The sequence below is a fragment of the Micropterus dolomieu genome, linkage group LG14 (assembly GCF_021292245.1).
Source record: "Micropterus dolomieu isolate WLL.071019.BEF.003 ecotype Adirondacks linkage group LG14, ASM2129224v1, whole genome shotgun sequence".
Lineage (NCBI taxonomy): Eukaryota > Metazoa > Chordata > Actinopteri > Centrarchiformes > Centrarchidae > Micropterus > Micropterus dolomieu.
Window position 1 is genome coordinate 23,740,474 of NC_060163.1, and position 15,143 is coordinate 23,755,616.

At 40.5% G+C, this 15,143-nt stretch overlaps 1 protein-coding gene across 19 annotated transcripts in view; it reads left to right on the forward strand.

Annotated features, from left to right (window-relative positions):
• Positions 1–15,143, forward strand: part of mapta (microtubule-associated protein tau a) — a 41,128-nt gene that overhangs the window by 2,330 nt on the left and 23,655 nt on the right. For 17 of the 19 annotated variants that reach the window (XM_046069482.1, XM_046069484.1, XM_046069495.1 and 14 more), the window contains 2 exons: positions 3,855–4,039; positions 14,769–14,934. In XM_046069482.1, coding sequence (XP_045925438.1) covers positions 14,787–14,934 — 148 coding nt within the window. In that variant the 5' untranslated portion in view covers positions 3,855–4,039; positions 14,769–14,786. Of the gene's footprint in view, positions 1–3,004; positions 3,060–3,854; positions 4,040–14,768; positions 14,935–15,143 lie in introns of all 19 variants that reach the window. The other 2 variants (XM_046069483.1, XM_046069481.1) reach the window with 1 other exon arrangement.

The following is a 15,143-nucleotide window of genomic DNA, read 5'->3' on the forward strand; positions in this document are numbered from 1 at the left end:
TGTACTTTTTTGTATATTGTTACTAGTAATACCATTTTTCATACCCTATCTCCAGTCCAGTGTTTTAATCGTTTTTAGACAACAATGGCGCTCTACGGCACAGAGGAATAAGATATATAAAGCTTTGAAACAAACACCAATCCTTGCTGCCCTTTGCTGGTTACCATCCAGATTGATTCAAAACATTGTTCTCCTTATTCTCCAGGAGCCTGTTTCTTGCAGGATCCTTGTCTCAGGCAGACAAGGTCAGTTTTGTTTCAGGGCTTCATCAGTTAGTCTTTATGTATTTTGAAAGAGCCGCCTGGAGACTTAATAACTAATAACTAAGATGTGAAATGCTTTGTACAGCCAACACTGATCTGAATCTATTGTCACAGTCAGCTCCCAAATACTTTAGCCACTGATTGGTCTTTTGACTTGATCTGCTTCATAGATCAGCTTGTGTTACAGCAGCAAGCCTACTGCGCTTGAATTTATTTCACCTGTACAAACACTGGTATGTTTAAACCTTAAGATGAAGAAAAATAACCTTCATATAGAGAAATCTAATGTGTAAAATAAGGTTGATTGGTGTTTAAATGCTCCTTAAAATAACAGATATATCAAAATTGCTATCATACGATTACTAAAATCTGGGCACTATGATCATTTACAGTCTCAAAGGGGCCTCTTCACTTCTAATTACACCCATTCTCACACATGCGTCTGTGGTGATTATTAGGGTAGTTGATGATGAACTGGTTATACCACATTTAACTCAATAGTACAAAAAGAAAAACCGTGACTGCATAAACTCAGCACATGTCAGCAGTGGTGGAAGAAGTATTCACATCCTTTACTTGCGAAATGTACTTAGAGTGTGACTGTAAAATGTTCCCTCATGTAAGTGTTTCACTATCATATCTGATGTTTCTGGATTAATATTGCTGCTGCATTAATGTGCATGTTGCATTTTACTGCTGTAGATGTTTAAGGTTGGGCTCAGGTTAAGTGGTTCTTCAGCACCTCATTTACAGTGACTTAAGCTTTTTAACTTTTGGGAAACGTTTTGACAAACTTATGTTTTTAGAGTATTGTTTAATGATGTTTCTAAGTGGGCATCTTTGTCTTGGAAAGGAAGGCAAGATAGACTTTTTATATCTCGATTAATATGTTATATTCTGTGCTGTGTCAAATGTTTTATTTTTTTCATTTAGCTTTATCAGTTGAAGGTCTATCTATATTAATTTATTTGTGTCTTGTCAGAGAGAAGCACATCACATGTGACTGCAAGACTGTTGGAAAACAATATCGTCTGCCCTCTGACTCCAAACCACTAATTTATTTAGGTACACAAGCTTCGATTTCAGTCAGAAGGGTTACCACAGCCATAAACATGTACACATCAATACTCTGTAGTGGCAGGTGTGGTTTAAACACAATGCAAACTCAATAAGTAGTACATATCACAAAATTAGGAGCTTTAGAGGGGCTGGTAGGTGGATTTTGTTACCTTTGCACAGAGCCAGATCAGCTGTTCCAGTCTTTATGCTGAGCTAACCGAATGTAGTTTCATATTTATCATATAGACATGAGACATATGGATCTTCTCCTCTAACTCTCAGCTATAAGAGCAACATAAAAAACCTGCCCATCACAACTTTAAACCTTATTAAACTCCACTGAGCTCCTGTAATGCGCGTGGAAAGACTGAAATGTCCTGCAGCCAGTGAAGTGGTTCGTCCAGGTGAACAGACTGCTGAGGATTTAAAGGGTGTGTTAAGAGAGATTTTCAGCCTGAGACGGATCCCACAGCAGCACCTGGCCCACAGTGAACTCCCACCACAGGATAAATCCAATCATCTTCAGCCACGCAGCTGTTGTACTGGGCAGGTTTCCAAAAGGAGAGAGAGGGGGAGTAGAAAGAAGGAAGGAAAGAAAGAAAGGAGGAGGAGAGAGAAGGAAGGCATTCCCAAACAGATCTGACCATCAGTAATTCCACTGCTGTTTTTTCAGGCGCTGAATGGTTTCTCAACTTAGTGTAAAAGTTGGCACTCGGTGTGTGATAGTGAGAGGCCACAGGGAGGCCAGTGAAAGAGGAGTGACACAAGGGCGCACTGTTTAGTCCCTCAGGCCTCCCCTGTTTTATGTGCCAAGACTTGACCTTTGTGTGCCGACCATACTGGTCTGTTACTGTAGCTTCTGTTCAGTCTGGATTTCCCATACATAAAGCATGTTTTTAAATCAAATACAGTACCTTATAACCCCTTAATACATATGTATCCCTTTTATTTCCCCTTTAGAAGCTTTAGGATTGTTGAAATCCATTTTATTTCGCTCTTTTTTTTGAAGCTTTATGATGAAGGAAATATATAAACACAAGACTGAATGTTTTTATGGCTGCACCTGCGAATGCATGAAAGCTGTGTTTGGTATCTTTTCAAACTTTGGGGTCTCAACTAGAATTTAAGATAACATTTTGTAGGTTTGAACAGAGTTTGGCCGCACAGCATGAGTTTATAACAACTGATCCATCATGTCAGAGGGCTTAATTATTCAGATATATTCAATAACAGAAAGATACTGACCGTATTCATATACAAAAAATACATTCATTAAAGAAAATAAATGTAAAAATATATGAATTAAATATTAAAATAAATAAAAACAGTTAACTCACATAACTGGACATTTGTTTTAAAATTACCATCTATGTGTAAATAATACAAATTAAAATTAGAACCATTTAGGTTTACATTAAGTCACATGTGGCTTGATGACACAACACAGTTTGAAGGAACATATCTTTTTATTTCTTGACATACGTTAATTTCTAAATGAAGCACATTTATTAAATTTTGTATCACCAACATTTAAGTTCTCCTATTTTGAAGTTGCATTAAAGGGCTTAATTTTCAGCGTTTTGTTGAAGGGCTTCAGTATTTTTCCACCTGGACTCTATTTCCTCATGTTTTTGTGTCTGTGGTGTTTTTAACCCCTTAAAACACCAAAATCCCACAATAAGACAAACAAACTGGCTGACCGAGGCAGCGGTGGACCAGCAACTCCTGTGTTCTGAGGTAAGATTACCGTTTTTATCAATGAAGTCTGGTGGCTTCGACAAGTAAGATAACACATCAACGAATATTCTAGATGTATTTCATTTTGCACACAAAAAAATGATATTTGAAAAAAGATTATTTATATAATTTATATTATATAATTGAATAATAATTAGTGAAGCATTCATACATTCATATGTAGGCATCACTAATATTGCAGCTGGTAAAGGTGGCGCTGATTTAACTACTTGATATACTGCTGAGTATCTTAATCTGTAATAACACATCATTTATCAGATGATTCTTGTTACATTATACGTTATATTTTCTATTATTCTGAATCTGGAAAGTAACTAAAGCTGTCAAACAAATGTAGTGGAGCAAATAGTTCCAATATTTCCTTCTGAATTGTAGAGATGTAGTCCTATAAAGTAGGATAAAATAAAAATACTCAAGTAAAGTACCTCAAAACTATAGGCCTTAAAGTACTTGAGTAAATAGTTACATTCCACCACTGGAAATGGGCCATTCTGTAAATCAGTAGTTTGAGTACTTTATATTTTGATGTTAATACTTTTGTACTTAAATTTGAATGCAGTACTTTTACTTTAACAGAGTATTTCTTCACGGTAGTACTGCAGCTTTTGCTTGAGTCAAACATCTGAGTGGAAGGTTTAAAACATGGAGCTATGATCTATCTGCATGTGTGGCCTTCTGAGAGCCTTTTGATATTTTAAGTGTTTACAGTTTATAGAAACAATAAAATAAACCTTGTCTATGCAAAGCCTTTTATTCCTACCTCTTTGTTTACAGCTTGCATGGAACCAGATGGGCTGAGCGCTGTTGTGAGCAGACAGGTTGCATTTCAGGACAGACAGTCGCCGCTCCGCTCCGCTCCGCAGCGCCCCGCTCCGGCCTGCCACTGCACTGCGAAGAGAAGCTGTGTCAACCCGGTGAGCGACCGCCGCTGAAGAGACAACACCGCTGTCTGCACTCAGGTAAGAAAAAACCCAACATATTTCATTTATTTGGCCGATCCAATCTCATTGTTTTCACACCGAAACACCACAGCGAGTGGCCGACATGCGAGCCAAACGCTGCGTCGTATTTCTCCATCGGCATTCACATTGTCACTTAATATTTTTTGCATGAGGTGGGAGAGGTTGGGCCTCCTCTGTGTAGAAATATCATGCACATGAATGAGATACATATTTCTTGCATCGTGTCAGCATAGATCCTCCCGCAGAGGCTTATTTTGCACGTTTCGTTGTTTTCAAATCAGACTTTCATTGTGCGCGATTTGCATCTTCTTCGATCCTCGTCTACAATAAACTGAGGGGGGGAAAAAACGTGTTTTTGTTGCTGCCACCATCGCCCCAGCACTGGAAGAAACAGTCACCTCCCCACAAACACGGCATTTTGCGTGTTTTCTCCTCGTTCGAAGCGGAAAAAAAAATGTCTCCATCATCCTCCGGAGCAGGTTCTGCTTTCGCTTCAGCCACACGGAGATAGCCTTTGCGCGCGGTAACAAGACTAATCCGCCAGAATATTTATAATCTCATTAATAAAGGAACCCAGGAGGACAATAAAACAATGCTATTTCTCTCTATTTACTCAAGTTAAGCAGTGTTATTTTCATTGTGTCGCCTAATGTGAGCGTGTGAGTGTGAATTTGTGGCTGTGCGGACTCTTCGCGTTGTTGTTTTTTTTTTTTTCTCTCCCGTTATTCTGGATCTTTCGCTTCTTTCTTGTCTCTGGAGGCCTAAATGGTTTCTAGCGTATCAGTACGTGCACCACAGATGAGCTCATTTCATTCTGCAACTTGAAATCCTGCATCTAAAGCAGAAAAAAGCCCCTGGTGGGTTGCATCTATTTACATGCGTCTCTACTGTATATTCATATTCTTGCATTATTTAGAGAGCAGAGACTATAGGGAATCGGACTGATGCGGCGCCTGTGCGCAAATGCCAAGCCCATTTTTCATCAGCAGCACAGAGAGAGCGGCTCCGCTGTTACACAGGCCGAGCAGTGAACCAGGCTGCTTATCGGACACATATGGGCTCTTTAGTAATCCGCCCGGGGTCAGTGGACAGGCTCTGATCCACAGTAGGTGCATGAAAAGCCTTTTCACCCTGAGCGCTTCTACAAACCAAATGAAAACAATAGGGCTTAACGCGCTGTTTGCGTGTTAGTAGGCTATAAGTGGTCTGATGGACTTGATGGATTTGTTGGAATCGGGATCTCTTGTCTTTCTTCGCCTCAGACACACCTCTTTCCCATCCTCGTGGGTAGAGCCACTTGTTTCCTGTGCGCCACTCGTTACAAGGAGCGCTGAAACGGACATGTTGTGGTCTGTAACCGCAGCTGGAAGCCATTCCAAACGGGCCAGCGATGTGCGCAGAGGAATGAAAGACATCTCAGTGTCATTTTGTTAATGTTTGGATAGACACGGACAGCCCTCTGCAAGTTTCTGCGGCGCGTTGACACGAGTTGTTACTGGAGAAATGTACTGGTATGCAAACACACACACAGAGTGAGGGCTGACATGGACTCCTCCCTTCCAGAGAAATTAAAGGATGAGTGCAGAGCTTTTTTCAAATGCATCTTGATACAATAGGCAGCTCACATGCCCAAGAGCGTAACCATGGTATATAGACACTGGGGGTCCAAATGAGAGCCCTCTCCCAGAATGTTTTCTTTAAAAAATCCTTGCACATTAAGAACATATTTAAATTGACATGACCATTCCACCTATGCTGTCTTCAAAGCCACCCGACTCCTTTTGAAGTAAATAGTAATTTTACCTCGCAGAACATGGGGCTGGTGGTCTACTGCTGCCTGGATGGATTAGTTTGTTTATTTTATTGTGTGACTTTGGTGTTTTAAAGGATTAGTTTGGATCCAAACTAAGAGTGTTGTGCAAGGTAAAATAACTGTTTTTGTCAAAGGAATCTGGTGGCATGAGAACATAGATTGAGTTCCCCCTCCAGTTATGTTTTCCTTAACAAACGGACAGGGTTCATAAAAGGACGACATATTAACACACGTTCTGCATATTATTATATGTAGGCCCATGTAGGCATTATTAATGGATTGCCTTATTTATGTGGTGCGACAAACTCAACTATATTGGAGCATCAATATTAATAAGTCAATAGCAGGAAACAGTTTGGCAAAAGTATAGAACATAGCTTTAGCTAAAGCTATCTGTGACTGCACCATCGCTAGCCTGAAAGGAGACCTATTATGCTTTTCCTTATTTTATGATTTATGTACAACGTCACAATGTTGGATGTTCATGTTAAACATGCCCAAAGCCTCAAATAATGAGGTTAAAGTATTTAAAAGAAATCCCTGTTTGCGGAAACGAAGTCAGTATTCCATATATGGTCATTTGCTCCCACAGCAACGGCATGGCAACGCTCAGGGCCCGTGTCCACCAAAACGTTTTTTACCAGCTGAAAACGCCAGCTACTGTTCTGAAAACGCCTAGTTGGGAGAGCTAGGGTGCACTTTGGTGGAGCAGCGTTTTTTTCGAGACCCTTTGATCGCTATGATACATAAAAACCGTTTGATGTGCTGCAAGTAGTAGTAGCTGCATTTTTTTTTTTTTTTACTGAATGTAAAAATGTCACCACAAAGTAGCCTACGGTAGGCCAAGGCCTACTTGCTCTGGCCTTGATTGCATGAAGAGAAGGCTGAAACATGTAGAGCGAGGGGACGGACTCGCCGTACGTGGGTCCATGAGTTTTTGCGGGCGAGGAAATAACTCAGCGAAGAGGGACAAGAACTGAGATAGCTCGGAGTAGTGTTTGTCCTGCCCCTCCTGCACTGTGATTGGATGGCTGGGTAAAAAGTGACAGTGACGAGCGCTGCGTTGAACCTTTCTCAACTCTCAGCGACCGGAAAAAAACGGCCAAAGCCCAGCGTCACACTGCTGCCATTTTACCAACGCGGCGCTCTCATTGAAAAGACGCTGGCCTCAGGAAAAAACGCTTTGGTGGACACGGGGCCCTCAGTCTGTCAGCCTGGTAACGTTCTTCAGGCCAATCAGAAGACAGTGGGCTTTGAGAGGGGGGGGGCTTAAAGAGACAGGAGCATCTACAACTTGTTTCAGACAGTGAAATGAAGACCTACATGAAGAGTCAGTATAAAATCCATCCATCCATCGTCAACCGCTTATCCTGCGTACAGGGGCTTACAACGGGCGAAAGGCAGGTACACCCTGGACAGGTCACCAGTCCATTGCAGGGCCACACAGTGACAGACAACCACTCACACCTAAGGACAATTTAGGGTCACCAATTAACCTAGCCTGCATGTCTTTGGACGGTGGGAGGAAGCACCCGGAGAGAACCCACACAGACACGGGGAGAACATGCAAACTACACACAGAAAGGCCGGGGCAACCGGGGTTTGAAACCACGACCTTCTTGCTGTGAGGCGACAGCGCTAACCACTGCACCACTGCGCCGTCCCATCAATATAAGATACGAAATGATTTTTTTGAACTTTGAATCATGCAACGCTGCCACACAGGTCACAGAACTACAATGTAGGACTGGAAAAGCAGTTTAATAGGTCTCCTTTAACTAGCCAGAGTGCGCTGTGTCAATGTGATTTGGTTATTGTTCTGTTTTGTAGTTCTTGCTAATTTTTCTGAGAGTGAATAAAATAAAGGTTAGAGTCAGAGCTGAACAAATATGGGTATTGTGATGAATAGAAACCAGATCTTGATGAATAAAACAAACTTCACGTGTAAAACCGGTGGAAACCAGATAAAAAACAGACTTGAAAGAATCCAAAACAATCCTTTAACTTTCAATTTTGACAAGATGAAAAAAAGTCTTTTAATCGTTTAATCATAACAAAGTCTGATGATTTGAATTTTATCAAACCAAACCAGTGCAAAATCACAATAATTCATCAAGCAGTTGAAGGGAAATCCAAAACCACAACACGGCTTGTTAGTTTGAACAAAGATGCTGGTACAGTCACTCCTCTGAATTTGGCTGCTGACTTCATCGAGTCACCAGGCTTCAAGCGTCAGAGATTATGAAATGAATCCACGCCGAAGTGCTCCGTTTAGCAAAGACTGACATGTGGGCTCAAGTCCAAAGGTGACCGCATCCAGCCAGCCTCTTTCTGGAAGGAGCTGCCCGAGAAGCTTATGCTGGCAAAACCAACAACATCACTGAAATTACTTCTGTGCAGCTTTTAAAGAAGTTAGTCAGATTTACTGTGTTTCACTCTCTCTGCGTCAGAGCCGAAACAATTAGTCGATTAATCAGTTGACAGAAAATGTATCTGGATCAATCTTTTTAGTAATTTTTAAAATGCCAAATATTCTGTTTCAGCTCCTCAAATGTGAAGATTTTCTACTCTTCTCTGTTTCATGTGGATTTAAACTAAATATATTTAGGTTTTGAAGAAACAAGAAAAGCAACGTGACATTTGTGTCACTGACATTTTATTGCCAAAATGAATAATCCAGGAAATAGTCAACAGATTCATTGATAATGAAAATAATTATTTTCAGCCCTAATCTGCTTCCTCTGGCGTCTTACTTTTGATTATCAAACTTTTACAGTTTTGTAAAGACAAATCTATTCCAGTATATTTGTGCAGATGTACAATAAATAAAAGACGAGATAAACCTGACACAGTTTTAATGTTTTCCAAAAGAAGTCGCTCAGACCTCTTTCTGATTGCGTTGTCTCGTTAAAGGGAAGAAGAAATGCCACAGTGGGATTTAAATTGCATTCTTGTACACAGTTAATTGGCACCATGCTGATGGAGGACTTCGGTTAACTGCACCAGTAAGCAAGTGTGTGTGTGTGGTGGCAGATCAGATTGTATCTCAGCATCTTCTGTACATAATGAAACATGCAGCAGCTGGATTACTTTTACTCTCTGCATCATGACAACACAAGAACAAATGCTTGTATTTTTAATTCCTTACTGCATGTTTGCAGACTTGCGGTTTGTCTTTTACTCCTCTGCAGACTAGAACTGAAAGTCAACATCTTGTTTTAAGAGGCTGCAGTGTCTTTAAAATGAGAGGATGAAAGGTAGCAGGGTGTGGTGTACATCCTGGAGGTATGAAAACACAGGTGGAAAATGTGACTACTGACGCTAAACATGCGTGTTTGTAGCAGCTAGTTGATGCTGAGCAGGAGGCCACATGTGGGCCGGTCCTGAAAGATGTTTCCCCTCCGGCGCTTAGATTGAGGGCAAAATGGAAACAGGCTCCACCTTCAGCCCCTCCACTGCAGAGCTGGACCTTTTTATTAGAAAGGTAGAGTCAGTCTGTGGCTGCCGGGAGGCTGGGCGAGAACACAGAGAGAGGGAATGATGAGGAAAGTAGGTCAGAGATACAGAGGCAATCAAGCATGAGAGCAGCATCCTCGTCTCTCAGCTGAGCTACAAGCAGCGCTGGTGAGCAGGCAGGACGATACACGGCATCAGAGAAACGCCTTTGTGTTGGAGGTCGATCTTATTCAGTGCTGAAACAAATAGATGATGAATCAGTTAAACCAGAGTTTGAAATGCTAAATATTTTCTGCTTCCAGCTTCGCAAATGTGAGGATCTGTTGCTTTTCTCCGTTTCATGTCAGTATAAATGGAATATATTTGTTTTTTTGACTGCTGGTCGGACAAAACAAGCATTTTGATAACATCACCGTCGGCATTCTACATACATATACCCTTTAACACCCAAACCCCCCTGAAGACAACACATTATTAAGGTCTCAGTTGTGTTCTCTGCCATGCATTAGAGCTGAAACCATTAGACGAATATTTGATTAACCGAGGACTGCAACTAACATAGATGACATTTTCAAATGTCTTGTTTTGTCCAACAAAACCCAAAGATAACACGGATAAAAAAAAAAACAGCAAGTCATCAAAGATTTCCCTCTTTTCTTTTTCTCATATGATATTAAACTGAATATTTTGGCGTTTTTTTGCGCCAAAACCTGATAAGGACATTTTCACTGTTTTCTGAACTTGTGTAGACATTTAATCAAGAAAACAATCAGAAGATGAACTGATAATGAAAATAATCATCAATTGCAGCCCTAATCTGCATAAAATCTGTATAAAAACCTCTTGTAGCTGTTTTAATACATTACTTCACTGATATAGTATCACATTAAGGACTCGCAAAAGACAAACAAAAAGATTCAAGATCAGAATTGAAGCAGCACAGGCCGAGATGTCCTGGTTATTAGTTCCTAATATGGGTCAAGCTCCAAAAACACTGCATCCAACAGTATCTTTTAGATTAAGTTAGACCCTTCGTGGCTGGTAAATGCCTCCACTTTTTAAACACCAAACCTCCAGTTTGGAGAGTAGGTTTCGTGATTTAAAGACTTGTTGACTCAAACCCAAGCCAAGATAAACGGTTATTATCATCAGACTTGACAAGCAGAGCCACAGACGACATCAATTAATGGTTTCCTTGCTAAAATCAGTAGAGTTCCCCTTTGGTGGATCATACTATGAGGTAAAAACTACGCACATAGTTTCAGACTGCATGTCTTGCTGCATGCTCCTGGAGTTGTGTCAACAACCCTGTTGACCGTGCTCCTTGCAGAGCCGTCAGAGCGGTTTCCTCGGAAGGCCGGGGCCTGGGCCAAGATTACATTTTCACACGCCCCTGAGAGAACAAGCAGCATCAGCTGACCTTTTGAGCCTTTATCCCACCCATGAAGTTGTGACAAAGAGCGCTGCCATGTTCCCTTTCTGCAGCAGGTGAAATTTGTGAGCATGTTTTGACGTCAAGAGGGTCTGTCTGCTCCCTCCTAACACAAGGAGTGATAAACGGGTGTGTTGATGATAACAACAGCTCTCATGTTTACAGAGTAAACTATAGCTACTTGACATCTGTCTCCTGTAATAAAACCTTGGTGCAGACTAATGCACATTCCCTCTGTACACACAATAATCACCTAAAGGATCTAGTTCTTATCAGCCGTGAGTTTGTTTGCTCTCTAACCGCCTGAGCACCCGGATGCAGAGTGAACGGCCTCTCAGAGGGTTTGTCTTCGTTGGCAAGGGTGCAGCTTTCTTGTTGTTTGGATTCTGTCATGTGTAATGCTACAATGGGAGTTTTGTCCGGGAGCTGTGTGTGAGCACTGAGAGTACACTATTCATTAGAATCTCTATGGGACGCACAAACATCTCTCTATGATTTATAATATCCTCTTTTTTTAAAATGAAGATTTTCTTTGGTTTGTTTATGTATTCTATTTTTTTCTTATCGTCACCAAATCCCACAAAAAGACCAAAACCAACAATGTCTTAGTCGTTCTCTGAATTCTTTCTGACTCCACTGTCCATGCCTGTGGCGCTCAGCTCAAAGCCAAGCCTGGTTCCAGACCTCTGAATCGCTGCCTTCATCTCCGATTATTTCAGTGATTCAAATACTGTAGCTCTGTCTGGGGTTGTGCTCATTGGCGGCTGTTTGCACCGTTTGGAAAAACGCAACAGAGCCAATCAGAGCTTTGTGGGCAGTATTAAGAATGGGGACGTTATGTTCCTGTATCAGCGCCAGAAAAATGACGAAAGACGTGGCCACGAAAATGCCGGCAAGCGTGGAGGAGATCGATGTAGCTGCACAGGTTGTTGTGAGTGAACTTAACAGTGATAATAACTCTTGAACTGGCGTATTTCTACAACGTTAAGTTTACTGTTACGAACAGCTGCTTCTGCTGCTGATTGGTTAGAACAAAATAACAAACCTTGCAAAACAGAAGCCGACTAACACGATAACTCGATGTAGTGGAACAAAATAACAATTCAGTCTGATCCCCTAAACCTTAAGTAATTTCCTAAAACAACTGGTCACTGTAGTGACAGTGGAAGCTGGTGAACTGGAGGAAATGGTGCATTTGATGGGGACTATTTTCAGCAGCGGATGAATCCACATTTGGGGCTCTGGGGAGTTTTGGGGGCAGCACGACTGTGTGTGTGGGACTGAGTGAAAATAAACTACAGTGTGTGTGTGTGTTCATGGTGAGGAAGGAACATGTCACCCAGTGCAACAGTGCCGCTCACTGATTTTAATAGTTTTTGGACAACAAAGGAGCTCTGTGGCTCAGAGGAAGAAGATATATCAGGCTGTGAGACACCTGTATTCATTGTTAGTTTTGGCAATTTAATAGGTATTTTTGAAAATAACAAATTGTAAAATAATGGCAGTTTTATCGTCTGAGGCAGTAAAATATATTTCAAAAGATAAAACGAATTTCATTTGAAAGTCCAGCCTTTTATATGTTCTATTTTTAAATCTTTCTTTTTCTATTTTAGAAATATTAATTAAATTTAATTAATTAATTAAAAAATACCAATATTTTGTATTAATTCAAAATTGTTAACAAAGGGACTGAAATATTTATAAAATATTATATGTTGCTAATTCAGCCGGATAAATAACATGTCAGAAACTACTGTGATACTTTAATTTATGAAAATAAATTGTGTGACTGTTGTGTGAGTCAATACTTAATTCTCATATTCTGATATGTAATTTGATTGATTGTGATATCCATGATCTATTCATTGATTTAACTGCATTAACATTCTTCCTTCCAGGAGGAGCATTTTTTAAATTATCTTCTACTTAAAGTGTTTTCTGACTCGTTGCTACTTGTTGGCCCTTTCGCTCCGTTTTGTGCTGCATGTGTTGTTTAAGCATCCAAGGTCAGGAGACATGAAGGTACACAGAGGGAAGGTCACATAGCTGAGCCAAGTGTGCCTTTAGAGTTGGTTTCATGGGTTGGAGTAACCACGGCAACAGATTAGGCGTTGCTGCCTGCAATTGCATCAAGTGCCGTCACATCACTGCGTGGTGTTTGGCCTGTGGAAGGAGTACTCACATCCTTTACTTAAGTAAAAGTACTAATTTAACAATGTAAAAATACTGCATTCAAAATCCTACTTATTCTACTTCTGTGTATAACTTCAGAAGTACTATCACAACATGTACGTAAAGTATCACAAGTAAAAATACTGCAGAAAAATGTGACTTTTTATTATTTATAACATTATTCTATTGGTAGTGCTGATGCATCATAGTGTAAGCTGTCATGGTGGAGCTAGTTTTAACTACTTTATATACAGTAAGCTAGTTTAGTGCAGTGGTGTCCAACCTAGGGGGCGGGTCTCATCAAAGGGTCACCAGATAAATCTGATTGGTCATGACATGATTGATTGGAAAGAAGAAAAAGTTCCTCTGAACTGTTTTCATTTTGAGGATTTTTCTCCAATTTTAGCATTTTTTTTGGTAAGATAATGAATAATTTTACCTCTTTGTGCTTCAAATTGTTATTTAAATTAAACCATGTGAGAAGTTTAGAGGGCAAATTTCTCTTTAGTGGAAAACAACTCACAGACGTGACATGACAAGGAGCTTCAAGTACATGTACATGTACAATCATGTGCTCATTACTTTAAAGGTGCGACTGATTCTGCTAACTTGTGAAATTAACCCCAGGGATCAATAAAGTCAGATCTTAGTGTATATTAACATATCATAATTTATATGTTGATTAAATTTTGTTTTATTAGTCTGTAACTAAAGTTATCAGATAAATGTAGTGGAGTAAAAGTATAAAGAGGCGTCAAATGGAAATACAAGGACATGAAAAATGCAGTACAGTTCTTGAGTAAATGGACAATGTTTTCTATTATCATATTTTGATTTATATAAAATTTTAATCTGTAAAGTAACTAGTAGTGACTATATCTGTCAAGTAAATGTATCATTGGAGTGACATGAAATACTCAAGAGAGGTACAAGTACCTCTCTTGAGTAACTCTAGCTAAGTACAGTTTAGTGAATCTACTTTCCTCCACTGAGGCGGGCGAACTTTTACCCTTCTTTGTCTACTTGCCTTTAATTAATGCTGATTCCTTTCCATTGATACATCATATTGATGATCATTTTATAAGCTAACGGTACTTTGGGTCGCTGCCGGCTTTACAGCACTAGAGATTAAACCGAGTCATGTTCATGTGCCAAAGTCGGCATGAGGGTGAAAATCAAGATCAGACGCTGACAAATCTGCACCACCGTACAAACACATGAAGAGCAGTTTGGACGGCGAGACTGATTACGCCATAAGCTCTCTGCACTGGCTCGCTTTGTAAGTTTGTGTGACAGAGAGGGAAAAAATATGATTCAAACTGCTGATGTAACCAGAGGCTTGGGTTTAATCTGATATGTAATCCTCTTTTTATGAGATTTGACTCACATCTCGCCGGTTGTAGGAGCGTGTTGGGACTGTGAGGTTTATTTCCTGTGGTACAAAATATCAGCGTCTTAATGACTCATTCTGTGCTATGTTTACGTACGTATGGCGGTGCATGAAACACATGAAGGGCTGCACTTGGTTCAGAGGTGGTTGTTTAGGAAGTGAAACTTATGACAGTGAGGACGCCGTGCACATGTACTATTTTTATCTGTGAGGCTGTAACATGAAGCGCCCACCGCACGTCACAGCGTATAAATAACAGGTTTTCACAGGCACAGTGTCTGTTTACATTTTGTGGTGACGGACTGGGTTCAAAGTATCCATGAAGTACGCCATCATTATATTTAATCCTTAAAACCAGGTTTTCTTCCTGGTCACGTACTTTGCATGTAAAACCAGTAATGTGAGACATGCTGGACTGACAGTTTGACTCTGTCCTGATCTTCATTTATTGAACCTTTTGCAGCCTGACCTGCGACCGGCAATGGACTACATGAACAACGCCTCCAACAGCTACAGTTCAGGAGACACCATGAGCTCCTCCTTAGCCAACATGACCATCAGCGACCAGCACCACCAGGAGAACGGAGTCCAGATGGGACACAGAGGCCCCGGGGACGCCAAAATGAAAGGTCAGACATGAAACATACAGGCGAACCATTGTGGTCCACAAAGAGGTGCTTTCTCAGTTAATGAATAAGCCTAGATGGTGAAAAGTAAACACATCTGATACAGAATAAGTGGGTGTTCAGACTGAAAACAGCCCTGCGTTGAGCGACTGAACCATGTGTTTCAAGGTTTGGCAGCAAAATTACAAATAAAATTACCTTTTATTCAATTA